At 38.6% G+C, this 20,807-nt stretch overlaps 1 protein-coding gene across 5 annotated transcripts in view; it reads left to right on the plus strand.

Moving 5' to 3' along the window:
- mid2 (midline 2) overlaps positions 1–20,807 on the plus strand; it is a 137,491-nt gene that overhangs the window by 94,213 nt on the left and 22,471 nt on the right. For all 5 annotated transcript variants that reach the window (XM_057349532.1, XM_057349531.1, XM_057349533.1 and 2 more), the window contains 5 exons: positions 1,136–1,231; positions 9,932–10,039; positions 16,252–16,400; positions 16,899–17,026; positions 17,181–17,324. In XM_057349532.1, the coding sequence (XP_057205515.1) occupies positions 1,136–1,231; positions 9,932–10,039; positions 16,252–16,400; positions 16,899–17,026; positions 17,181–17,324 (625 nt within the window). The remainder of the gene's footprint in view (positions 1–1,135; positions 1,232–9,931; positions 10,040–16,251; positions 16,401–16,898; positions 17,027–17,180; positions 17,325–20,807) is intronic.

Genomic DNA, 20,807 nt, shown 5'->3' on the forward strand with positions numbered 1-20,807 from the left:
GTATGCCATGTTGCCGTTCCCATCGCTTCTGCTGTTCAGTCCGCCCGGGCTGCTTTTTGTTTGTGCTCATGTCATTAATATCATCTCAACACCGCGTTTCCATCTCTTTCTTCTTTCGCCCCGCTCTGGCGTCGTCGCTTCGTGCAGCTGGCCGTGTAGCATGGCAAGCGCTTTCTGAAATTTATGTTTCAATCTTGTGTTTGTTGTGAAGCATGTGCAACTTTTTATCTAATGATACTGTTGTCCGCCACTCACCACAGTGACGTCACAGCTCCAGTGATGGTCAACTCCGTAGTTTTTCGTGTTTTCCTTTATAATCCGAGCTAATTAATGGGTGTTTGAATGGCGCCAACTAGCAGGTTCTGTCCACAAACGTCATATTAAAATGCATTTACTGTAAACCTGTTTCACAGTGGACACTAGAGCTCGTGATGTAGGACACCCTTCCCCCCAGCGTGAAAGTCTCGGCCCAGCGCGCAGTTTTCTCTTTAGTGACGATTAGTGGTTGTGATGTGGAACTAATTTGCTGTTAGTTGCTTGTTTTGTATCTAATCCGTCTTTGTGGGATCTCTGTGGACTCATTTATCCATGCACACATACACATTACCATTCGCACTGTTTTTACTTGATTCATGTAAGGGAATCGTGAGCGGTGACAAAAGAGAATCCGCTGCTCACGAAAAGAACAGATACATCAAAGCGGGTGTATTTTGTGATGGAGTTTTCCCTTTAAATTCCAGTTTTGTTTCAAATACTGCATTGCTGAACTTGTTGATATTTTCAGTCCTTCGGAAATTAAATTCTGTCATTATTATTTCTGTCATTGTTATTCCAAAACCATAATGTTATTTTGTTGGTTTGTTACCATCTTTTTGTCTGATTACTTTAATGACATTTGAAACTCAGTTTCATAGAAAAATAACATCGTATGTTGTTTTGACCAACATAAGGGTGAATAAAAATGACAGACTTTTCATTTTTGGGTGACCTATTCCATTAACTTAAAGTTTACAATTCATATGGTGTAATTATGACATATCTTGACAAGATGAATAGAAAAACATTGTCTGTGAGTGTGTCAGCGTGATCAAGTGATTCATTCTCTCTAAATGTCTTGTATGCTTCTTTTCAACAGCAAACCCTGGAGAATAACTTAACCAATCTGGTGAAGAGGAACAGTGAGCTGGAAAACCAGATGGCCAAACTCATCCAAATTTGCCAACAGGTGGAGGTGAGTCCAGCCAAATTCCTCACTTCTTCATATATCATTTTTATTGTCATTTCCCCTATCATCACGCTACATCAAATCAGTCATTGTGATCCTGTAATAATGCTATAATAATATACTTCCTGTCCCACTTCCTGCAGATGTGTTTTTGGTTATTGTGCAAACAAATTATTTTACATGCAAATTTATTTATTTTAGAGATTTGATTTTAAATGGCTATAAGCAACAAATACTTATATATTCAGCATATGTTGTGTGTTGATGTGTTGGATGTATGTTGGATATGCCGTGCAGCGATTTGATTGCAAATGTATGTTTTAATGTGATTGCGCGTATCACTCATGTTAAGTGTAAACGAATGCAACTTTGAAAATCCTTTTTTCATTATTGAAATCACATGAGCAGCTTTTGATTACAGTTTTGCATTTGTACTGACATTTTTGTTACCATTCAGCTGTTAAAGGTGCAGTGAACTAGGACCACAATTTTAAACCGAGCTTTTGTTATATAAGAGGGAATCGTATTCAAGCGAACATCCTGTAAGTGTCAAACCTGAAAACACCCTTGTTACTGAGATTACAACTGTTATTGACACCAGGCTCAGCGAACGGCAGGTCCTGGAATGCACCTATCATAGATAGGTTGAACACCGCCTCCACAGAAAGAATATCAACGACTACTTCTCGAGGCCCACCCACTGGTTCACGCATGACAGTTCTGAACACAAGCTGCACGGAACCGGATAGAGCGAGTGTAAGCATCATGCCGTTAAAGATCGCAAAATATTGTGCAGTGCCTGGTTGTGGAAGAACACAGTCTCTGCGTAACCTTCCTTCGGATTCCGACAGTAGGAATGCGTGGTTGAAGTTCATTTTTAAAGACGTTCCAGCTCACGTGGGGAAAACATTGAGCGTTTGTTCGCTTCATTTCAACGCGGATTCCTTGAACAAGTCGGAGAGACTAAAATTAAAAAGCAGTGCTGTGCCGTCGATATTGGATCCGATAGGAATGGCGCAGCAATACTGCTTATGTGAGTAAAACATATTTGTACTATGCGTCACTATTGCTTTGTTAGAGATCGCTTGATATGCCCTGATAGTATTACGTGGGGACCTCCTAGTCATTTGTAATTATTGTAATCGGCATCTCTGTGATTTGGCGGGCTCATATATCATTTTTCAAGGTTTTATTTGAGTAGAAATTTGAGTAACGTTACGTGTCTAACCAAATTCACAGAAGGCTCCAACTAAGTCAACTACGCAAGCTGCAATCCAATCATAGCAGTGGGCGTTTACTTCCAAGTTTTCTATGCAGCCCTCCCTTAAAAATCGAGCGTTTCTCCAGCCGGCCTCAAAACCAGGGTAGAAAATAGCCTATTACTTTTGATGTTTTCGAATGTAAAAACCACGCGAACGTCATAAGTAGACATCAGACAATAGTATAAAACATTGCTTAGCTAATGCTAAGCACTAAAAGTGCCTTTAAGGGTGTTTATATCAGGTTAAAGTCTTTCTTTGGAGTAAAATACATTTTGCTCATGGTCAGTAGGTGAGTGAATCTTGAATGGGCTTCATATATGAGACATGAAGTGTAACTGTAAACTCTTGAGTTCCTGCTGTTTGGTTTAATAGAGATCTGGGCACTTGGCTGCATAAGAGTATCCTTTACACAGGCTGTACAGCTGAAGGGTGCCATTTTTACAATGCTTTCTACCTATTAATATGTGGAAATAGTTATACTGTGCGTGAGCCATTTGTAGCTTTTCTGAAACATGTACGTTTTTCATAACATCACAGACTAACACAGTTGTTTTTGTTTATTTTTCTGTATTTCACTGTATATTTGAAGAGTTTGGTTCCCAAATGAGATAACTCCGTTTAAAAATTTTTTTTAAGTCATGTTAGTTTTATTGTGCATTCCAATTAATATCAATCAAACTGCAAATGGTTTGTTTTGATTTGAGCCCAAATAAATACAGCTAACTAACGCAATAAAACACAATAAAAACAGAGTTATCTCATTTTGGATCCAAACCCTTCATTTATTGTTTTGCTAGTTAGCTGATTGGTTGGTTAGCTGAATACCATTTGTTCGTTTGGTTGGTTGGTTGGTCGGTCAAGTTTGTCAGTCACTTATTTAGTTGGTTGGTTGGTAATTCAGTTATTTTAGTTAGTTCATTAGTTAGTTAGCTTGTTTTTCAACCTGGCTCCTTTTATAAGACATGCTTTCATAATTGCAGCCATTTACATTAGTGGTTGGTTGGTTGGTTTGTCAGTCAGTAAGTTATTTATTTGGTTGGTTGGTTATTTAGTTATGTATTTATTTAGTTAGTTTGTCGCCTTGGCATTATAAGGCTCTATCTGCTTTCTGAGCAGTTTTGCTATTTTTAATTTAAAAGTTTTTGCATTCCATTTGACTTTGTAGAAAAAACTTTTTGTTTTCTAAAAAAGTCCCAAAATGTACACAATCTAAAGAACTAAACTTATTAATGTAAATAAGTTGTAGAACCTACAGATAGAACCTTATAATTCCAAGGCGACAAGTTAAATAATTAAAATATTTGTTTTTACAGAACATCACAGACTGACACAGTTGTATATGTTTATTTCTTTGTATGTAATTGTATGTTTATTGATTTTCTAGTTAGATGATAGGTTCCTTACTTTAATAGTTTTTTAAGCTGGCTCCCTTTATAACGCATGCATATATATTTTCAGCCATTCACATTAGTGATTGGTTGGTTGGTTGGTTGGTTGGTTGGTTGGTTGGTTGGTCAGTCAGTTATTCATTTATTTGGTTGGTTGATTGGTCGGATGGTCAGTCAGTTTTGTATTTGTTTGGTTGGTTATGTAATTATTTAGTTAGTTAGTTCATAAATTTGCAGCAATGCACAGGTGTTTCTTATCTGCGGGTCATATTTGTGCAGGAGACATTACCACACACATCTTTGGCGGTGCTTTTGACAGTTCATTAGCACCCTTTGTCTTTAAACTAGAGCTGATTAAACCCAAGACAAACAAAGCAGCAGGAATATATTTAGCCGTTTATGTGGTGTCACCTTGAAGCATTAGCTAAGCTTGTTGCCCATCCTCCAAAATGACTCAAGATCAGCAGTAAGACATCAGACACAGGGGAAATCCAAATGCAAACGTTCTCTCTAATGACTCTGTCAGGACGGTTGCCCTTGATATTCCTGAAAAGAAAGCAGGTTACAGGGCATTGTTACTTCATTAGCTGATTCAGTCTCATCCAACCCCGGGGGGACTGAACACGTATGTAAATAACCTCAGCTGAACCTCACATTAAAAGATCTGTGCATCCCTGCCACCCGCTTTCAGCACACAGAGAATGAAGCTGAGAACTAGCCGAGTGAGATATTGTGAATTCTGTGGGCATTTTAAAAACACCTTTTAGGTGTAAATCGCCAAAGAGATGAAAATGGTTGAATCAGTCAAAAGATAAAATATGAACTGTGTACCCTTGTGGTTTGCAAACATATTCATCCAAAGAGCGCAAGTTATTCAGGACTTTAAATAAAATCGGCTGTCAGAAAATGTTTGTTGAATGACTTACAGTATATTAATGAGCAGAAAAAAGATCAAGTCTTTTATGTTTATTTAAATAGGGGCTATAAAGTATTGCGAGTAAAACTAGGCGCGGTACTGGTACGTCATGTAGACTTCATGGATACTATATACAATATCTTGAAGTATGAATTAGTGTTTGACACAGAAGTCCTCAGAGCTGATGGTCTAAAAGATATTTCCACGTTCTACTACTGTATTAAAGCAAATCACAATGAAGTAGGGCTTTAGCCTCAAGCTTTGCTCTTCATTCTTGTATACATGAATATGTGGCGTAAGGTTGATTACCAAAAAAAAAAATTTGACTCCAGAAAATGAGGGACAAATCAAAATTTGTCCACCTTATTCTCTCTCCGCCATAGTACCAAACTGTAGATGGATATTAACCTTCAATGTCAAACATATTGAAAGAATGCATCATCTTGACAGAATTACATTAGTTTTAAAGATCACATTTGTGCGAACACATCTGATAGACATCACATTCATACACATAATAAATCATAGTCCTTGCACAACATCTGCTAAGCTTCAACAGAAAGAATTTTACTGATGACTTACAGATGAGCAAAGACTATTAAAACTGTATTGCACATAAAAACGCAGACGTCGAATAAACATACATGTAGTGTCAGTAAAAACAGTGATGTTTACATTACAAGGGCGTTATACAAAATATAGTGTCTAGCACCGGTTTCTTTAGATTCCATTAAACAAGAGTGAAAAGTGATGGATGTTTTATGAGAGTGCTGTTCGGTGTATGAATGACTCATGAGTGTTGCAGTCGGGGGAGCGCAGGTGTCTGGAGAACATTTCCGCTCCTACACACGGGAATATACATTGACCTACCTTTCATCTGCTTCCATATTCCGAGCAGCCCCTCTCCCTCGCTCGCACCGCTGCGCTTTATTAGCCCCGCGGTGCAAAGGGCCTCTTTGTTTGTTGCTGTTCCACCGATTGGACACGTGTGCGTCAGTGCGTTGAGAGTCGCCACGCTGTGATGCATATGCCTCTCTCTCATCCATTTTTAACAGGGCCACTCGGGCTCAGTGCCGATGAGGCGGACCCCAGAGGAGCCCCTCAAACAGCCGTGCACTTAGAGCACTTAGATCCACCCCATCTGTCAACATACGGGAAGGATACACAATAATCAGAGCTGCCGCAAAAACAGACCTCAAAACAGACCTACTACTGTCTGTGGCGTCTTAAGAGTGTTCGTGGGACTTCATTAATAACTCTGTTTATAGCAGACAGTATGTGGATTAGCAGATTTAAGATGTGGTGATTTGGACGGATAAAGGTCATGAATTGATTAGTTTTGTCAATAACTAGGGCGTATTGAGGTAATGGAATGCTGTGTTGCCTGCAGTCTTTTTATAGGCTTAATGACTTGTTAAAATTGGTGCAGCTATTCCTCAGGCCCAGCACTGTATGGCAGATTATTTTTGTCTGCAGCATCCTCCAAAACCTATGACATGAAATATACAAATTATGTTGTCGATTTAGGGCATATTTGGCCTTTTACTTAAAGGGGTCATATGACAGGGCTAAAATGAATTTTACCGTATGTTTTAGATGTAATGTAATGTGTATACACGATTTAAGGTTCAAAAACGCTGTATTTTCCACATACCGTGCATGTTTGTATCTCCTCTTTGTCCCGCCTCTCTGAAATTCTCAGATTTTTAACAAAGCTCATTGCTCTGAAAAGCGAGGTGTGCTATGATTGGCCAGTTAACCAGTGCGTAGTGATTGGTCTAATACTGCAAGCGTGTGATGGAAATGTAACGCCTCTTACCATATTTGGAACATCAGGTTCCTTTTCAATTGTACTGACAGGTACTCCCACCTTATTTGCGTATACATTTGGGCGGTCTTAGTCAAATCATACCACGAACTGACTTAGATTTGTGAAAGTGAAGTGAAAGTGACCTATTTGTCAGGTATGGTAACCCATACCCGAAATGTGACCTCTGCATTTAACCCATCCAGTGAGTAGTACACCCGGAGCAGTGGGCAGCTATCACTGCAGAGCCCGGAGAGCAAGTAGGAGTAGGGTGCCTTGCTCAAGGGCACCTCAGTTGTTACCCGTGAATCGAACCGGAAACCTTCTGGTCACGAGTCCGACTCGCTAACCATTAGGCCACGACTGCCCCTATTTGTGGGGGTGTGGTTACACGAGGCGTTTCAGGCAGGTCTGGGTGAGCATTCGCTTTTAGATAGAATGCATCTTATGTTCCGACACTTGCAATTTTACGTGTCTAATACATGCATGTGCATGGGGGATTTTTTAGAACATCATTTTATGAATGAAAGGCAACATTCGGATATTAGTACTATAACTGATGTCTCCATTAAATTTATTATTTTTCTTTATTTTAACATTAATTATACCCACTTGACATTGAAGTACAGTATAATTGGGAGCTATCATGTCTAACAGGTGTCTTTAATGCTAAATTCTAAATTAAATACACAATTAAAGCTACAAAACACATTGAATACCTCTTTTCTTTTGTTCTTTGATTAACATTAGTGACAGGAGTCACAGCAGCAGGTTTAAGAATGTGGCCCCTTTAAGAGCTGCCGCTCTACGCACATCTGACGCCCTTTCCCAATTTCACAACTCTTTGCATTCATTTGGGATTTTATTTAACACATTGAAATCTGTGCTTACGAAAATACTAGACAAAACGGGCTTTCTGACATAATCTTGTGTGGTTTTGTTCATTCAAGCACGAATAAGAGCATGCTTATACGTATATTGTAACGCTAGACAAAGGATGACAAAATAAATTAAATATTTTATCGCGTTAATCTGAATTAAATTTATCACATGCGTTAACGCGTTAACGTTGACAGCCCTAATTTTTAAATAGGATTTTTAATGCATTTTTGTCCTGTAATGATGTAATTTTAGTATCATTTTAATTCTAGGTTACCTGCGCTCTGTGCTAAAGGGTAAAATGGTGATAGCCCCAGAAATAATGTGAACTATTCCTTTAAACCCAAAAACGTCCTTAAAGTCTCAGCATAAGTACTTCTAAGGCAGTGCCTAATATGGTACATAACAGGCAGAAATTATGATTTTGGACCCCTGCAGGACCCCAATCTCCAATGACCCTCAGATGTGAGTAAGCTCTTCTGAAGTGTCCAATAAACATTAGTGCAGTCCACAGCAGTCTGAATGTATATATGAAGACGTAGTGCCACGTGTTAAATGTGTCAGCATGAATCTGCCAAAGTGCAGTCAGCCCTCAGGGTCTCAGCTGACTTACATCAGGCAGGTGAGGTGCTGGAGATGCAGCAGAGAGAAAACGATTGTACCTCACAGAAAAGTTCTTTGAGAGTCTCAAGAGAAGCGACTGAGACGTGTTTGATTCCCGGTGAAGAGATGTTGTGTTAAGAGGTCTGATAAGGAACACACACATCACCAGCATGACTGTCTGTCACTGCACTCAGCTAGTGCTCTCTGAGATGATGCTATGCAGGGGTGCGTTTCCCAAAGCATCGTCAGCCAACTATGGTCGCAAGTTCCATCGTTCCAGTATAGTTCAACGTTTTAAGTGTTTCCCAATACCATCGTTCCAGCGATCAATCTCAAGCTGCATCGCAAAGTTGCGTGGTTGGAACTACAGGTCTAGAGCTGTGGTTAGAAGCATAGTTCCTTATTATTATGACATGTAGACTTACATGCATCAAGCTTTTGATCAAAGCAAGCAACATGCAGTGCATTCTATATCCATCATTCTAAATATATACAAATTCAATTTTACTTCTTTTAGTTTGTCAAGAACATAGAAGCGCTGTTTTTTGAAAAGTGCGCATGACCTGCTTGCTCTAGGACCCTGGGGAATCCCTGGGCGGAATGACATAGGAGGACACTTATAAATATCATGAAATAAAACAACAGAGAACAAAAATAGGATAACAAAAGTTGTCCTTAAATGCAATGTATGTTATTTACAGCAAGAATTTGACATTATTTTGATCTGAACGTATTTATTAGTAGACGTCATTACTCCACCACCTGTGTGGCGTCATCAACTAGATTGCTGAACCAACTTGGTTCAAACAATTGATCTCCGACAAAGTTGCCATCATGTGCCATCATTTATTCACACTCACGTTTTTCAAAATCTGTGTATGACTCTTTCTTCTGTGAAACACAAGATATTTTGAGAAATGTTTTTTTTTTGTCCATACAGTGGAAGTCAGTTCAGGTCAATCAGGGCTGGACTGGGACGTTAAATCGGCCCTGGCATTTTTGACCAGCTTCGGCCCTCCACCATTTGTGTCGACTGGGGGGGGGGGTTGGGGGTGTGGCTTGGGGGTGCGAGTGGTAGGTTGTGCTGCTGTCATTGCCTTTCCTGCATACATGTCCGATTCGCAATTGCATTCGCGTTCCGTGCATAGCGCCCATGCGTCCGTTTCAGCCCAAAAAGTACATCGGCCCACCGGGAAAATACCCGGTATGCCCGATTACCAATCCAGCCCTGGGGTCAATGTTCTTTGGTGACCAAAGTTCTTCAAAATATATTTTGTGTTCTGCTAGAGAAAGTCTTCAAATTTATTTCATATTAAACATAAAAATGCCTTTAATATCTTTAAAATACCTACTTGCAAATGAGTTAAATCATGATTTGCTATGAATCAAATAATGTCAACAGATTTTAGGTTAGGTTCAAGGTTAGCATTAAGTTATAGTAGGAAAACCATTGTGTCTTTGAGAGGTCCTTACTAATCAGGCTTCTGTTGGTATGTGTGTGCGTGCGTTTTTAACAGCTTAAGTGAATCTGACTTGAATAATAAGCTTTGTGCAGGGATTGGCCAGTACAGTGATAAAGCAGTATGTAATCCTTTGATGGGATATCACATCCTTGTGTAATTACAGGGATGATCTGGGAATCGAATTGAAGACAGTGTTGAAGAACAGTCTGTAATTTCATCAGCGGTCCCGCTCTGTAATGACATGGTCCACCTCGCTCCAGTCAGAATATGACCATCATTCTCACTGTATTCCCATGACCTGAAGCAGAGAGACCAGAGAAACTTAGTCCAGCTGTCTGATGAAGTATTGTGTGTCTTTATGAAACTTTCTCTCTGCTCTTATCTGCAGGTGAACACAGCCATGCATGAAGCCAAGCTGGTGGAGGAGTGTGATGAATTGGTAGAGATAATTCGCCAGAGGAAACAGGTCATTGCTGTCAAGATCAAAGAATCCAAGGTACAGTTTCTATCCGTTTGCAACAGCTAGACAGATTAAAACGGTCTGAACTCATATCGTCTTATATGTTTAAACACACTAGGGTCATATTTAGTTCAACTTGTCAGCTTATTTTGTTTGAAAGTAGATGTTTAAAGGGACACTACACCCAAAAATACAAATTCTGTCTTGATGTAGCCTACTCACTCTCATTTCAAAGGTGCTTGACTTTATTTCATTTTCGAACATAAATAGAGAAATGGTGAAAAATGCTTCTCTTTTTTTATACAGCAAATGAATATATTAACTTGGGACTGTAATGTAAAGTAAATACAAACCATATCAAAAAACCATAAAGTTTCCATTGCTTTCATAGTAGGCCTATATAAAAGAGCGCTTCTCAAATTGTATTCTTTTGTGTTCCATAGAGAAAATAAAACCATATAAGTTTGAAACAACACAAGGCTGTGTAAATGATGAAAGAATATTCCTTTTTGTGGGTGAACTTTCCTACACTTTCAGAACACACAGCACAGGAAGAGATTTTTGATGTTCTTGGATCTTTTAAAAGGAGCTCAGACTTTTGTTAACTTTCAGAAACCTATTTGAATTCGATTCTTGTCACATCGGGGCACAAACATGGATCTGGCATTTCTAACACATCTTTCAGAAGTTATCACTACCCCTGTTACTGAGCATTCCCACCAAACGCGACTTGCGCGAATGAATCGCGCTATTCGCGCGTAGTTGGACGCTTGAACATTTTGAGTTTACTCGCTTCATTCGCGTGTGAAATTCACAACAGACGCAAGCTCGAAAAAATAAAATGGCGGCCGAAACACCCTTTGGAGCATAGTTTTGTATAAATGTAAGTTTCATTTTCGCTTTCAACAACTTCTGATTGCATTTTTAGCGAGAAATTAGTATTGTAGTTTTTAAATATGTGGTTAGTTATTGCAAAGACGCTCTCTTTTTATAATTCAAATAGACTTCAGTTGTACTGCTTATCTGTTTCTCTGGGCTTCCTTCGTGCACAGATGCTGCACGTCACTACTAGAGCAAGCTCCTGATTGGTTAACGCGGAGCAAAGTTCAGATTTTTCAACTCGCGCGTTTCACGCGAATTACGTGTTACGCGTGTCAAACGGCTCATTCACGCGAATCGCGCCGCAGGATGTCCTATCGTGTCTTTGCATTGACTTAACATGTAAATCACTCGCGCTTAACGCTTCATTCGCATCTGGTGGGAACACACAGTTACAACCGGAAAGGGACTGTCAGGGAATGCCAGGGTCTGTAAGACCCCTCTTTGTGTGGACCGATGAAAATGTGTTTTTTCCTTTTTTAAAAGCTTGTTAAGAGAAGCCACGTGGGCAGGACCCACTCCAGGCAGTCAAGCTGATCCTTCCTCCTGTGGTGATTTCAGCATCCTAATTCAAGTGTTGTCTCTGCTCCTTTCAATCTGCTCAATGGCTATCACATACTAGACTCTCTAATAGGATCTCTAAAGTCTCATTTTATGTCTCACAGACACATTCTACCTGTATGAGATGTTTCCTTAAAAATGGCCCATAATGGATTAAAGGAACAGTTCACCCAAAAATAATAATTCTGTCTTCATTTTCTCACCATCGAGTTGTTGATGAACACAGAGAAAGATATTTGAAAGAATGGTTGTAACCAAACAGTTCTTGGTCACCACTGACTACCATATTGGGAAAAATTGCTTTGTTGTTGAACACAAAAGAAGAATTTTGGAGAAACAGTTCTGGGGCACTTTTGACTAGCATTGTATTTTTTCCTACCGTGGTAGTCAGTGGTGGCCAAGAACTGTTTGGCTACAAGTATTCTTCCAAATATCTTGCTCTGTGTTTATCAGAACAAAGACATTTATACAGATTTGGAACAACTCGAGGGTGAGTAAATGATGACAGAATTTTTTTTTTGGGTGAACTGTTGTATGGGCCATTTTTAAGGAAACATCTCATACAGGTAGAATGTGTCTGTGAGACATAAAATGAGACTTTAGAGATCCTATTAGAGAGTCTGTTTTGTGATAGCCATCGAGCAGATTGTAAGGAGCAGAGACAACACTTGAATTAGGATGTTGAAATCACCACAGGAGGAAGGATCAGCTTGACCGCCTGGAGTGGGTCCTGGCCATGTGGCTTCACTTAACAAGCTTCCCCTTGTGTAACAGGAGCAGGGCTTTGATAATCTTCAGCAGCAAAAACATAAACATCACAGCGGTTCTCTATATAACACTGTCCCCCTCTGGGATAGGATGTGTCTGCTACACTGACGACTATATAAGTCATGCTAAAAACCGCTTGGAAATGTTATGATTACTATTACCAGAACCTAACCAACAATAAATGTCCGCATACCAACTATAGAATGTTAAAGGGATACTTCACCCAAAACTGAAAATTCTGTCTTCATTTACTCACCTTCGAGTTGTTCCAAATCTGTATACATTTCTTTGTTCTGATGAACACAGAGAAAGATATTTGGAAGAATTCTTATAACCAGACAGATCTCAACACCCATTGACTCCCATAGTAGGAAAAATTACTTGATCATTTTTTTTGTTCTGTTGAACACAAATGCCGACATTTTGAAGAATGTAGGACAGCAAACCTTTCTGGGGCACTTTTGACTACCATTGTTTTTTTCCTACTATGAGAAATAAATTTATACACATTTGGAACAACTCGAAGGTGAGTAAATGATGACAGAATTTTCATTTGTAAAGAAAATCAACATTTTTTGTTTTGCTTTGTGCTAAAATGTGTAAAAGTGTGTGCCAAAGCTCCTAGTGTGTAAGTAACAGCTCAAAATGTCAAGAGAATGTGTTTAACCCTAAAAGTGATTGTTCACCCAAAGAAGAAAATTCTGTCTTCATTTACTCACCCGCTTGTCATTTCAAACCTGTTTGACTTTCTTTGTTCTGCAGAACACAAAAGAAGATATTTTGAAGAATGTCGGTAACCAAACAACGGCGGTACCCATTCACTTCTATTGTATGGACACAAAACCATTGCAAGTCAATGGGGTACCGCCGTTGTTCGGTTACCAACATTCTTCAATGGCTTTTAAATCCAACCAGACCGTACAATCAGAACTGTCCATTTTATAAGCATTATGACATCATCACAAAATTAAAAGTTAACATTTTATACTCCAATTCATCTCTATGCAGTGAGCACATGTCGAGTTTCGGCAAGTTTGACAGAGAACAGGCAGCACGCAGGCACTTTATCTCGACAGCTTGAACTCACACTCTTGTCAAGTGTGGATCTAAGCTGCAGGATAGTTCTGCTGTTTTTGGGTAATGTGATGTGAGAGGCCTAGACAAATGCACTAATCTCTATCAGAGCTGTCTGTTCGAGATCTTCACTGGTTCTAGCTCACACGAACAGCGCGAGTTGACATGTCTTCTGCCCTTTTGCACACATCAGTAATGCTGCCTCAGTCTCCAGCATTAAGGAGGCTTTTTGGGATCATAAACCCAGATGCAAAATATATGTAAGATTTGATCTGAGGCTTTGGATGTTTGGATGGTTTGTTAGTTGTTTTGAATTTGTGTTCTGTTTAGTTTTCCCATGCGGCCCAGTTTTTGAATGCCTCCCTGAAATTGCAAAACGTTTGGCAGAAAAACATTTGATCAAAGAAAATCATCATGTGGGGGTTTGTTTAAATCGTTGAGGATTTCTTTAAGAAATGGGGTCAGAAATGGATTTGATCTAATGCCGTTTACTCCGTTACCAAGCTACTTCTTTAACTTTGTGTTTTCTGAGATTTGCGAATGCGTCTTATGACTAATTCCTGTCGGACATGTCATTCTGATGAATAACATTTTGATACAGTTTAGATCCAGATTAAATGACTTTACAGATTTAATGATGAAGTATAACATCAGTTACTTCCTGTCAAAAGACTGAAATCATGCACGTGGATAATGGACTTATATTAAGGCAAGCAAATTCATGGGGAATATGTAGTCGGGGAGGCGAGCAATATGACTAAAATCATCATTTTTGATGGAAATTCAATCCAGAAATGTTGAATGCTTTACTCTACCATGTACTGTAGTCAAGCCGAGTTTGGTTTAATTCCATAAATTAAATATTTTACAAATGAAAGAACATCATATTTCATGTGCTTTTTCTATGAAATTCATTATGATTTTTTTTATTTTAATTGTCGCACCATGATTTTTTCATGTTGTGTCATCTAATTTAATCCATTTAAGTAATTTTTTTTTATTGAATAGAGTGCGGCAGGGATGATATATTTTTGTAGGCCAACCCGGAACATTTGATCACTGGTTCTGGTTCTGGTTCTGCACTGGTTCTCTTGACCAAAAGCCTATAGATTCCTATAGACTTTTGGAAGATCGTAAAAATAAGCTCTGTGATTAACAAAGGTTTAAGATATTTACACGTTTTGTTTGTAATGATTATCTTTACAAACACATTATTCATTATTTTGAAGCTTTAAGGGACAGTTCTATCAATTTCTATCATCATTTACTCACCCTCAGGTTGTTTCAAACCTGTATAAATTATTTTCTGATGAACACAGAGAAAGATATTTGGAAGAATGTTAGCAATTTTCAGTTCTGGAGCATCATTGACTACCATAGTAGGAAAAATTTAAATGGAAGTCAAAAGGGTCCAAGAACTGTTTGATTTCCTAAATTCTTCAAAATATCTAATTTTGTGTTCAACAGATCAAAAAATATTTTTTTTTTACTGGGGTAGTTTATGATGTCCCAAAACTAAGAAGCATTCTTCCAAATATCTTTCTCTTTGTTCAAAAGAACAAAGACATTTATGCAGGTTTCGAACAGCTTGAGGGTGAGTAAATGAAGACAGAATTTTTATTTTTGGGTGAACTATCCCTTTAAATACAATCACTAGAACTAAAACATGGCTAACATGAGGCTATAAACAGATTACACCAGTCGTTCCAAATCAATTTCACCACCACCAAGCCTTCAAAAACGTTTTCAAACTTAATTAAAAACGTGTTCCCTGGTAAGTAATTATTCCGTGTGTAAAGATTAAGTAGAGATTTGTGCCCATTATTTGTGAGATTTATATGTGGGAGGACGTCCTGCCAAAGGAAGTAGTCGCTTTTAGCAACTTGTTAGCAACCGCGTTTTTTAATAAAAAAAATCATGAGCGTGTTATAGCTGGTGTGTTTTGTCGTAGATTAAAATGTGAAAATATTTAGACGTTTTGTTAACCACATATCTTATTTCAGGTAATTTACCAAAAATCTGGTTACCGAACCGGAAGTGCTAAAAGGCTAAAGCCTGTGGCATACTTCTTTTTTTTTACGTGTGTGTGAGCGTTAGCCTTGCAAAGTATACTACTTTTGACTCGTACGGGTATTGACGCATGCGCATTGCGACATATTGCAGTACCTCTCCTCTCCTTTATGTTAATCCAACAGATTTTTTATGCATTTGGCATCATTTCAAAACAGCTTGATGTTATATAACATGTGAGGTAAAAACTAAAGAAAACAAAAAACTGGTCTTATTAAATGGACATTTCTGACTCTGAATTCTAATTGTTATGCCTGTTATTTTTTGGGCCAGATTTTCTTAGCCCTCACACGGTTTGAGAGTAAAAATGGTGGAAAATGTTCCTTAAAAATCCAAAGACACAGACTCGCATATTTTAAGAGAACAATGCGATTCCCTAAACATTCAAAGCTATCCCAGTGTTAAGCAAATGAGATTCTTGGCTCAGCAGCCTGAATTATGGCCAGTTTGTTGTTAACATCTCAGAGTCTAATTTGGGGCACAATGTTTTTCACAGATGTGCGGTGGAGCATGAAATACGCAGCGGATGTACCATTGGGACAACCTCATTATCAACAGCATATTCTAATTCAGCATTTTTTACGAGATGTTATATAGTTTTAGTGATTTCATCTATCCGTGGTGAACTTATATGAGAGTCATGATCGGTTAGCTCATTGTTTCCCTGCTTTAATTACACAAGTGCAAACAAAGCGACGGGCTCATTTAACTGTGATGATGAGAGCGGGGGCCGTAATGAGTTTTTGATCAAACGCTCTCTCAGGATTCATCCTTTTCCATAACGTCGTAAAGAAAGTCAACATTTGTAACATTAATAGCGTAGTCGGTTGCGATAACAGCTCCATACATCTATCTCCTGTGTGAAAATGAAAACAGGCTTATATTTGATTCTTTAGGTAATGAAGTTGAGAAAGTTGGCCCAGCAGATTGCCAACTGCAGACAGTGTTTAGAGCGTTCCAGCGTCCTCATCACCCAAGCTGAACACAGCCTGAAGGAGAACGACCACGCCCGCTTCCTCCAGACGGCCAGGAATGTTGCTGAGAGGTGAGAGACACACACACCATCATTGTCTCTGCCAACAATTCTTATTATTTGCCAATGTGAAATGAACTTTTAGCTACGCTGCACATTTCCTGGTGCCGCCCCCTCCGTTCGCTTCTGTTGATCATGGCTTGTATTCAAAATAAGATAAAATATACCTTTAGGGTTCTGGCAGCGTTTGAGTTTGGCTGTCGGTCTGGAGAAAAGACTGTTGGGTTCACCTTGGTTTTACTAAATAGGTTCTGTGTGCATTACGGATGCTGGGCTGAATGACCAAACTGTGAAATGTCCAGCGCTGCCTGACTGCTATCTTTCAAATCTTTGGCTATTATAAGCCAAATCAACACCTCACAAAATGGCTTCTCGAGAGTATTTTATTATTAATCACCTGTATTACTTTTATTTCACGTACGTGTTTATCTGAGTGTTTAAAATGTGTGCATTAGTCACCGTCCAAATGATTGTTTCCATTTCCGCCTCCTTCCTCCCGCTGGTGCTCAGGGTTGCCATGGCCACGGCCTCCTCTCAGGTCCTCATCCCAGATGTCAATCTGAACGAGGCTTTTGACAACTTTGCCCTCGACTTCTCCAGAGAAAAGAAAATCCTGGAGGGACTGGATTATTTGACAGGTAAGGAAACTGAAACCCTCCTTCCACAAGCGGTTTCTGTGTATGTAGTGCATATTTAATGAAAACGTGGTGTATCCAAGATAAAACTAGATATTCTTTTTGTGGAACGAAAAAAATCAATACATACTGTATTAACACCTAAATTGTTTTCTAGCACCCAACCCTCCGTCTATACGTGAAGAGCTCTGCACGGCCTCTCATGACACCATTACAGTGCACTGGACGTCTGAAGATGAGTTCAGCGTCACATCGTATGAGCTTCAGTACACCATCTACACCGGCCAGACCAACTTCATCAGTGAGTCGAAATACACATGCTGATCATATAGATCCACCGCTATCTAGATACAAAAGAGCTTTTTTATTTGTTGAACTCTTTAGGAAGCTCAGATGCCAACACACTGATCTGAAAAACATATGACATCCAAAAACTCAAATACCATATACAGTGAAATATTTTGTTCACAAGGTTATTCAGCATCTGAGATATTAAATATACATTTTGTCATTTCTGTCACTGAATAAAATTAGTCAATAAAAATATTGACTGTTTTCAAAACATTTCCTCACCATCTGCCTAATGCTCAAACATTTTCGTTGTAAGGCCCCCTTTGGGTAGGGTGCATCATTTTTGTGGCCCCCCAAATAAAGACACGTTTTAATTTAACCAAAAACATACAACTATACAATGCTGGAACATCAATAATTTTGGTTGGTGGTCTTATTTTTCTGAAGTTTGATTGCACAAAATGATACATTTCTATTTTTCATAAATTGCCACAAAAACTGTGCCCCCCCTGGATCCATCTTTGATCCATCCCCCAGTTTGAGAACCATTGGCCTAATGTATAGTGTTATTCCATACTCACATCTTTGGTTGTGCAAATGTTGTGTTGTGCTTGTTAGAATACTCAAATAAGCATTTCAGAGTTTATGTTTTTATGAGTAGGCCTATATAGACCAGTGGCGTAGCCAGAATTTTATTTTTGAGTGGGCCTGTCTGTAAATGAGGGGGCCATTATGTATGTATATATCCATTTCGTTAGGTTTCTATCTATTACTAAACTGAAACACCACAGCACATTTCACCGTTTTAGCAAACATACACATAGCCTAGCGGTTCTTAATCCTGGTCCTCGCGACCCCCCCGCTCTGCATATTTTGAGTCTCTCTCGTTTAACACACCTGATATAAATCACCAGCTAGTTAGAAGAGCTCTCCATGAATTAACTGTGTTCCTGATTGACATGGTCCCTACACAGTGTTCACTGCTCTCTACTCCCTGCACACAAGAAATCGGCTGAAGTTTACTTATGAGGTTAACTTCAGAACACGATTTTGCGCTACACGACTGCCTGCAGCGGACAGAACTCACTACGGAAGTTTGAAGGGTTATTTAACTGCAATCATGAGATTTGCGTAGTAGTCACACTTTGTGCACTTCAATGCCCTTTATGTCCACTTCGCAGGGCTCTTAAGGGCGAAACAAACCTCTGAAGCGGTAAGAAAAGCATACAAAATATGCAGAGCAGGGGGTCGTGAGGACCAGGATAGAACCGCAGTGACAGACAATAAACTATGGCAGGGCGGAGTGTTCGAGGGTGAGAAAAGTTTCTGTTAAGAAAAGTCTTTCGATACTACAAGAAGTCATATGCGGTGTAATCGTTATCTTTAGCAGTCTACTCATTTTCTTCTTGCTCATCTTTTCGTAATTTATAAAAAAACGGAATATTGTGCACCAGCCACACTTAACGAGGTTCAATTAAACGGTACAATTAAACTCTGGGCTCAAAAGATGCTATGCACAACATGTGACATAATTAAATCAATAACTTTGAAAACAGTGGGGAGCACTGATTGGTCGGTTAACCAGAGTAACAAATCAGCAATTTAAGCAATCAAAAATCTGAGGGGGCCGTGTAAATGAGGGGGCCTAGGTCCCCTCAGGCCCCCTTGTGGCTACGCTACAGATATAGACTATATACGACTGTTTATAGTCGCTGTCCTTCTGAAACTTTGAATGTCCAAATTCGATGTTTTTTAGGAAATTTGTATGATTTTTTTAAAATACGGTGTTGTCAAAATGTTTTGGTTAAATATTTGCAAAACCCAGTGACAAACATAAAGGGTGACTAATAATAATGATTTATGGCAAAAAATAAAAATCACAAAATATGAAGCCAAGAATGTTTCAGAAGGACAGCAGCGGCAACAATTGGCTTTCCATGAAATGATAGCTGGAAAGAATAAAGGATTTCAAGATAAAATTGCAATAGGTAAGAATTCATCTTTGCATCTCCTGATCACATTTTACATAAGTGTGGGTTTAATATCTCTCTCTCTCTCTCTGACATCATTTTTATGTAACAGAGTCTATTGTCAGGTACCTTTTAGAGAGCAGATATTCGGTATATCATTCACATTCCCTCTTTGTACAGTGCTCAACATTCATAGTGCAAATATATTTAGTGTATCTGAACACCTACAAGTTGAACATCCCCCGTACCTTTTATAAAGTACAAGAAAAGGTAAAGTTGTGCACTTTAGATAAAAGCATCGAATGGATCTTTAAGGATATGTGAAAGAGCTTTACAGACTTGGGGCGAAATTAGAAAAAGCTGTTAATTGTTTCAAGGCCAATAAAACTGACATGCATAACATGTTTGGATTTGGAAAGTAAAGAGACAGCCATCATAATATTTATCTCTCTCAGACCTGTTCCTCAGTATATATTCAGGCCATTTCGGTAACACAGTGTATTCATTTCAAGCACTGATAGTTCAGAGACCCAGGAACATCTACAGTGCAACCACAGACTCCTCTGAGGATACAAACAAACAGACGCGGAAATGGAGAGGAATGCTTTGCCCCAGACCTTTTTACACTATTGCTCTTTGAATGCTTAAACAGTAGAGCTCTTAGATGCGTGTGTTTCTTTCCCATGAGGGGAAATGTGAGCTTCTGCTTGTGCATTGGACAAGTCATAGTATCTGCAGGAAAATGCTCTTGGGCTTTCAATCACGATCTGTATATTGTAGATGGATTTTAATTAGAGATTCACCGAATTTCTTCACAGATACGATAGCCGATTGTTCATTGTCCGATGCCAATAGTATGGTGGTCATATTAACTAAATTCTGAAGATTAAAATAATATTTCCTAACTTAATGAATGTTATTAATTCACATAATGACTATTAATGTTGAACATAAAACTGGTGATATGTCGGCCCTGATCATCGGCTGTTTTTTTTTAACTGTCTGATTTTAACTGTCTCACTGGTGAAAATTGCTTTTATCGGCCGAAACGGTTTATTTTTCGATATATCGGTGTATCTCTAATTTTAATCAAATGTTTTTTCAAGGATTAATCAATTGAAAAAGAGAAGTCCCACACACTATTTCAACTTCAACAAAATCTTTTTTTTATTGACTTTTTACGGACTTTCATTTGTCTTCTTTAATAGTTTATAATTTATATACATTTGTATTCATTATGCAGTCATTTATTTATTATGTATTTATTTATTGAAAGTTCAGTCAAGTGTATGTGTTTGTATATCATTTTTATATATACAGGTACATGTTTGTTTTTAAGCTAGTGAAACTGTTGGCTTTATGTTCTATCTTTATGCTTTATTCCAGCTAAAATGTATTACATTTAGCAAAGATTTTCAGAGCAAAATCATACCACGATCCACGCTGGAAAGCTTGAAGAATCTTTTATAACAGTAATTTATTGTGAAATATCAATTTGTTTTTGTCCAGAGTCGAGCCGATAA

This window comes from Triplophysa rosa, linkage group LG13 (assembly GCF_024868665.1).
Source record: "Triplophysa rosa linkage group LG13, Trosa_1v2, whole genome shotgun sequence".
NCBI classification, from domain to species: Eukaryota; Metazoa; Chordata; class Actinopteri; order Cypriniformes; family Nemacheilidae; genus Triplophysa; species Triplophysa rosa.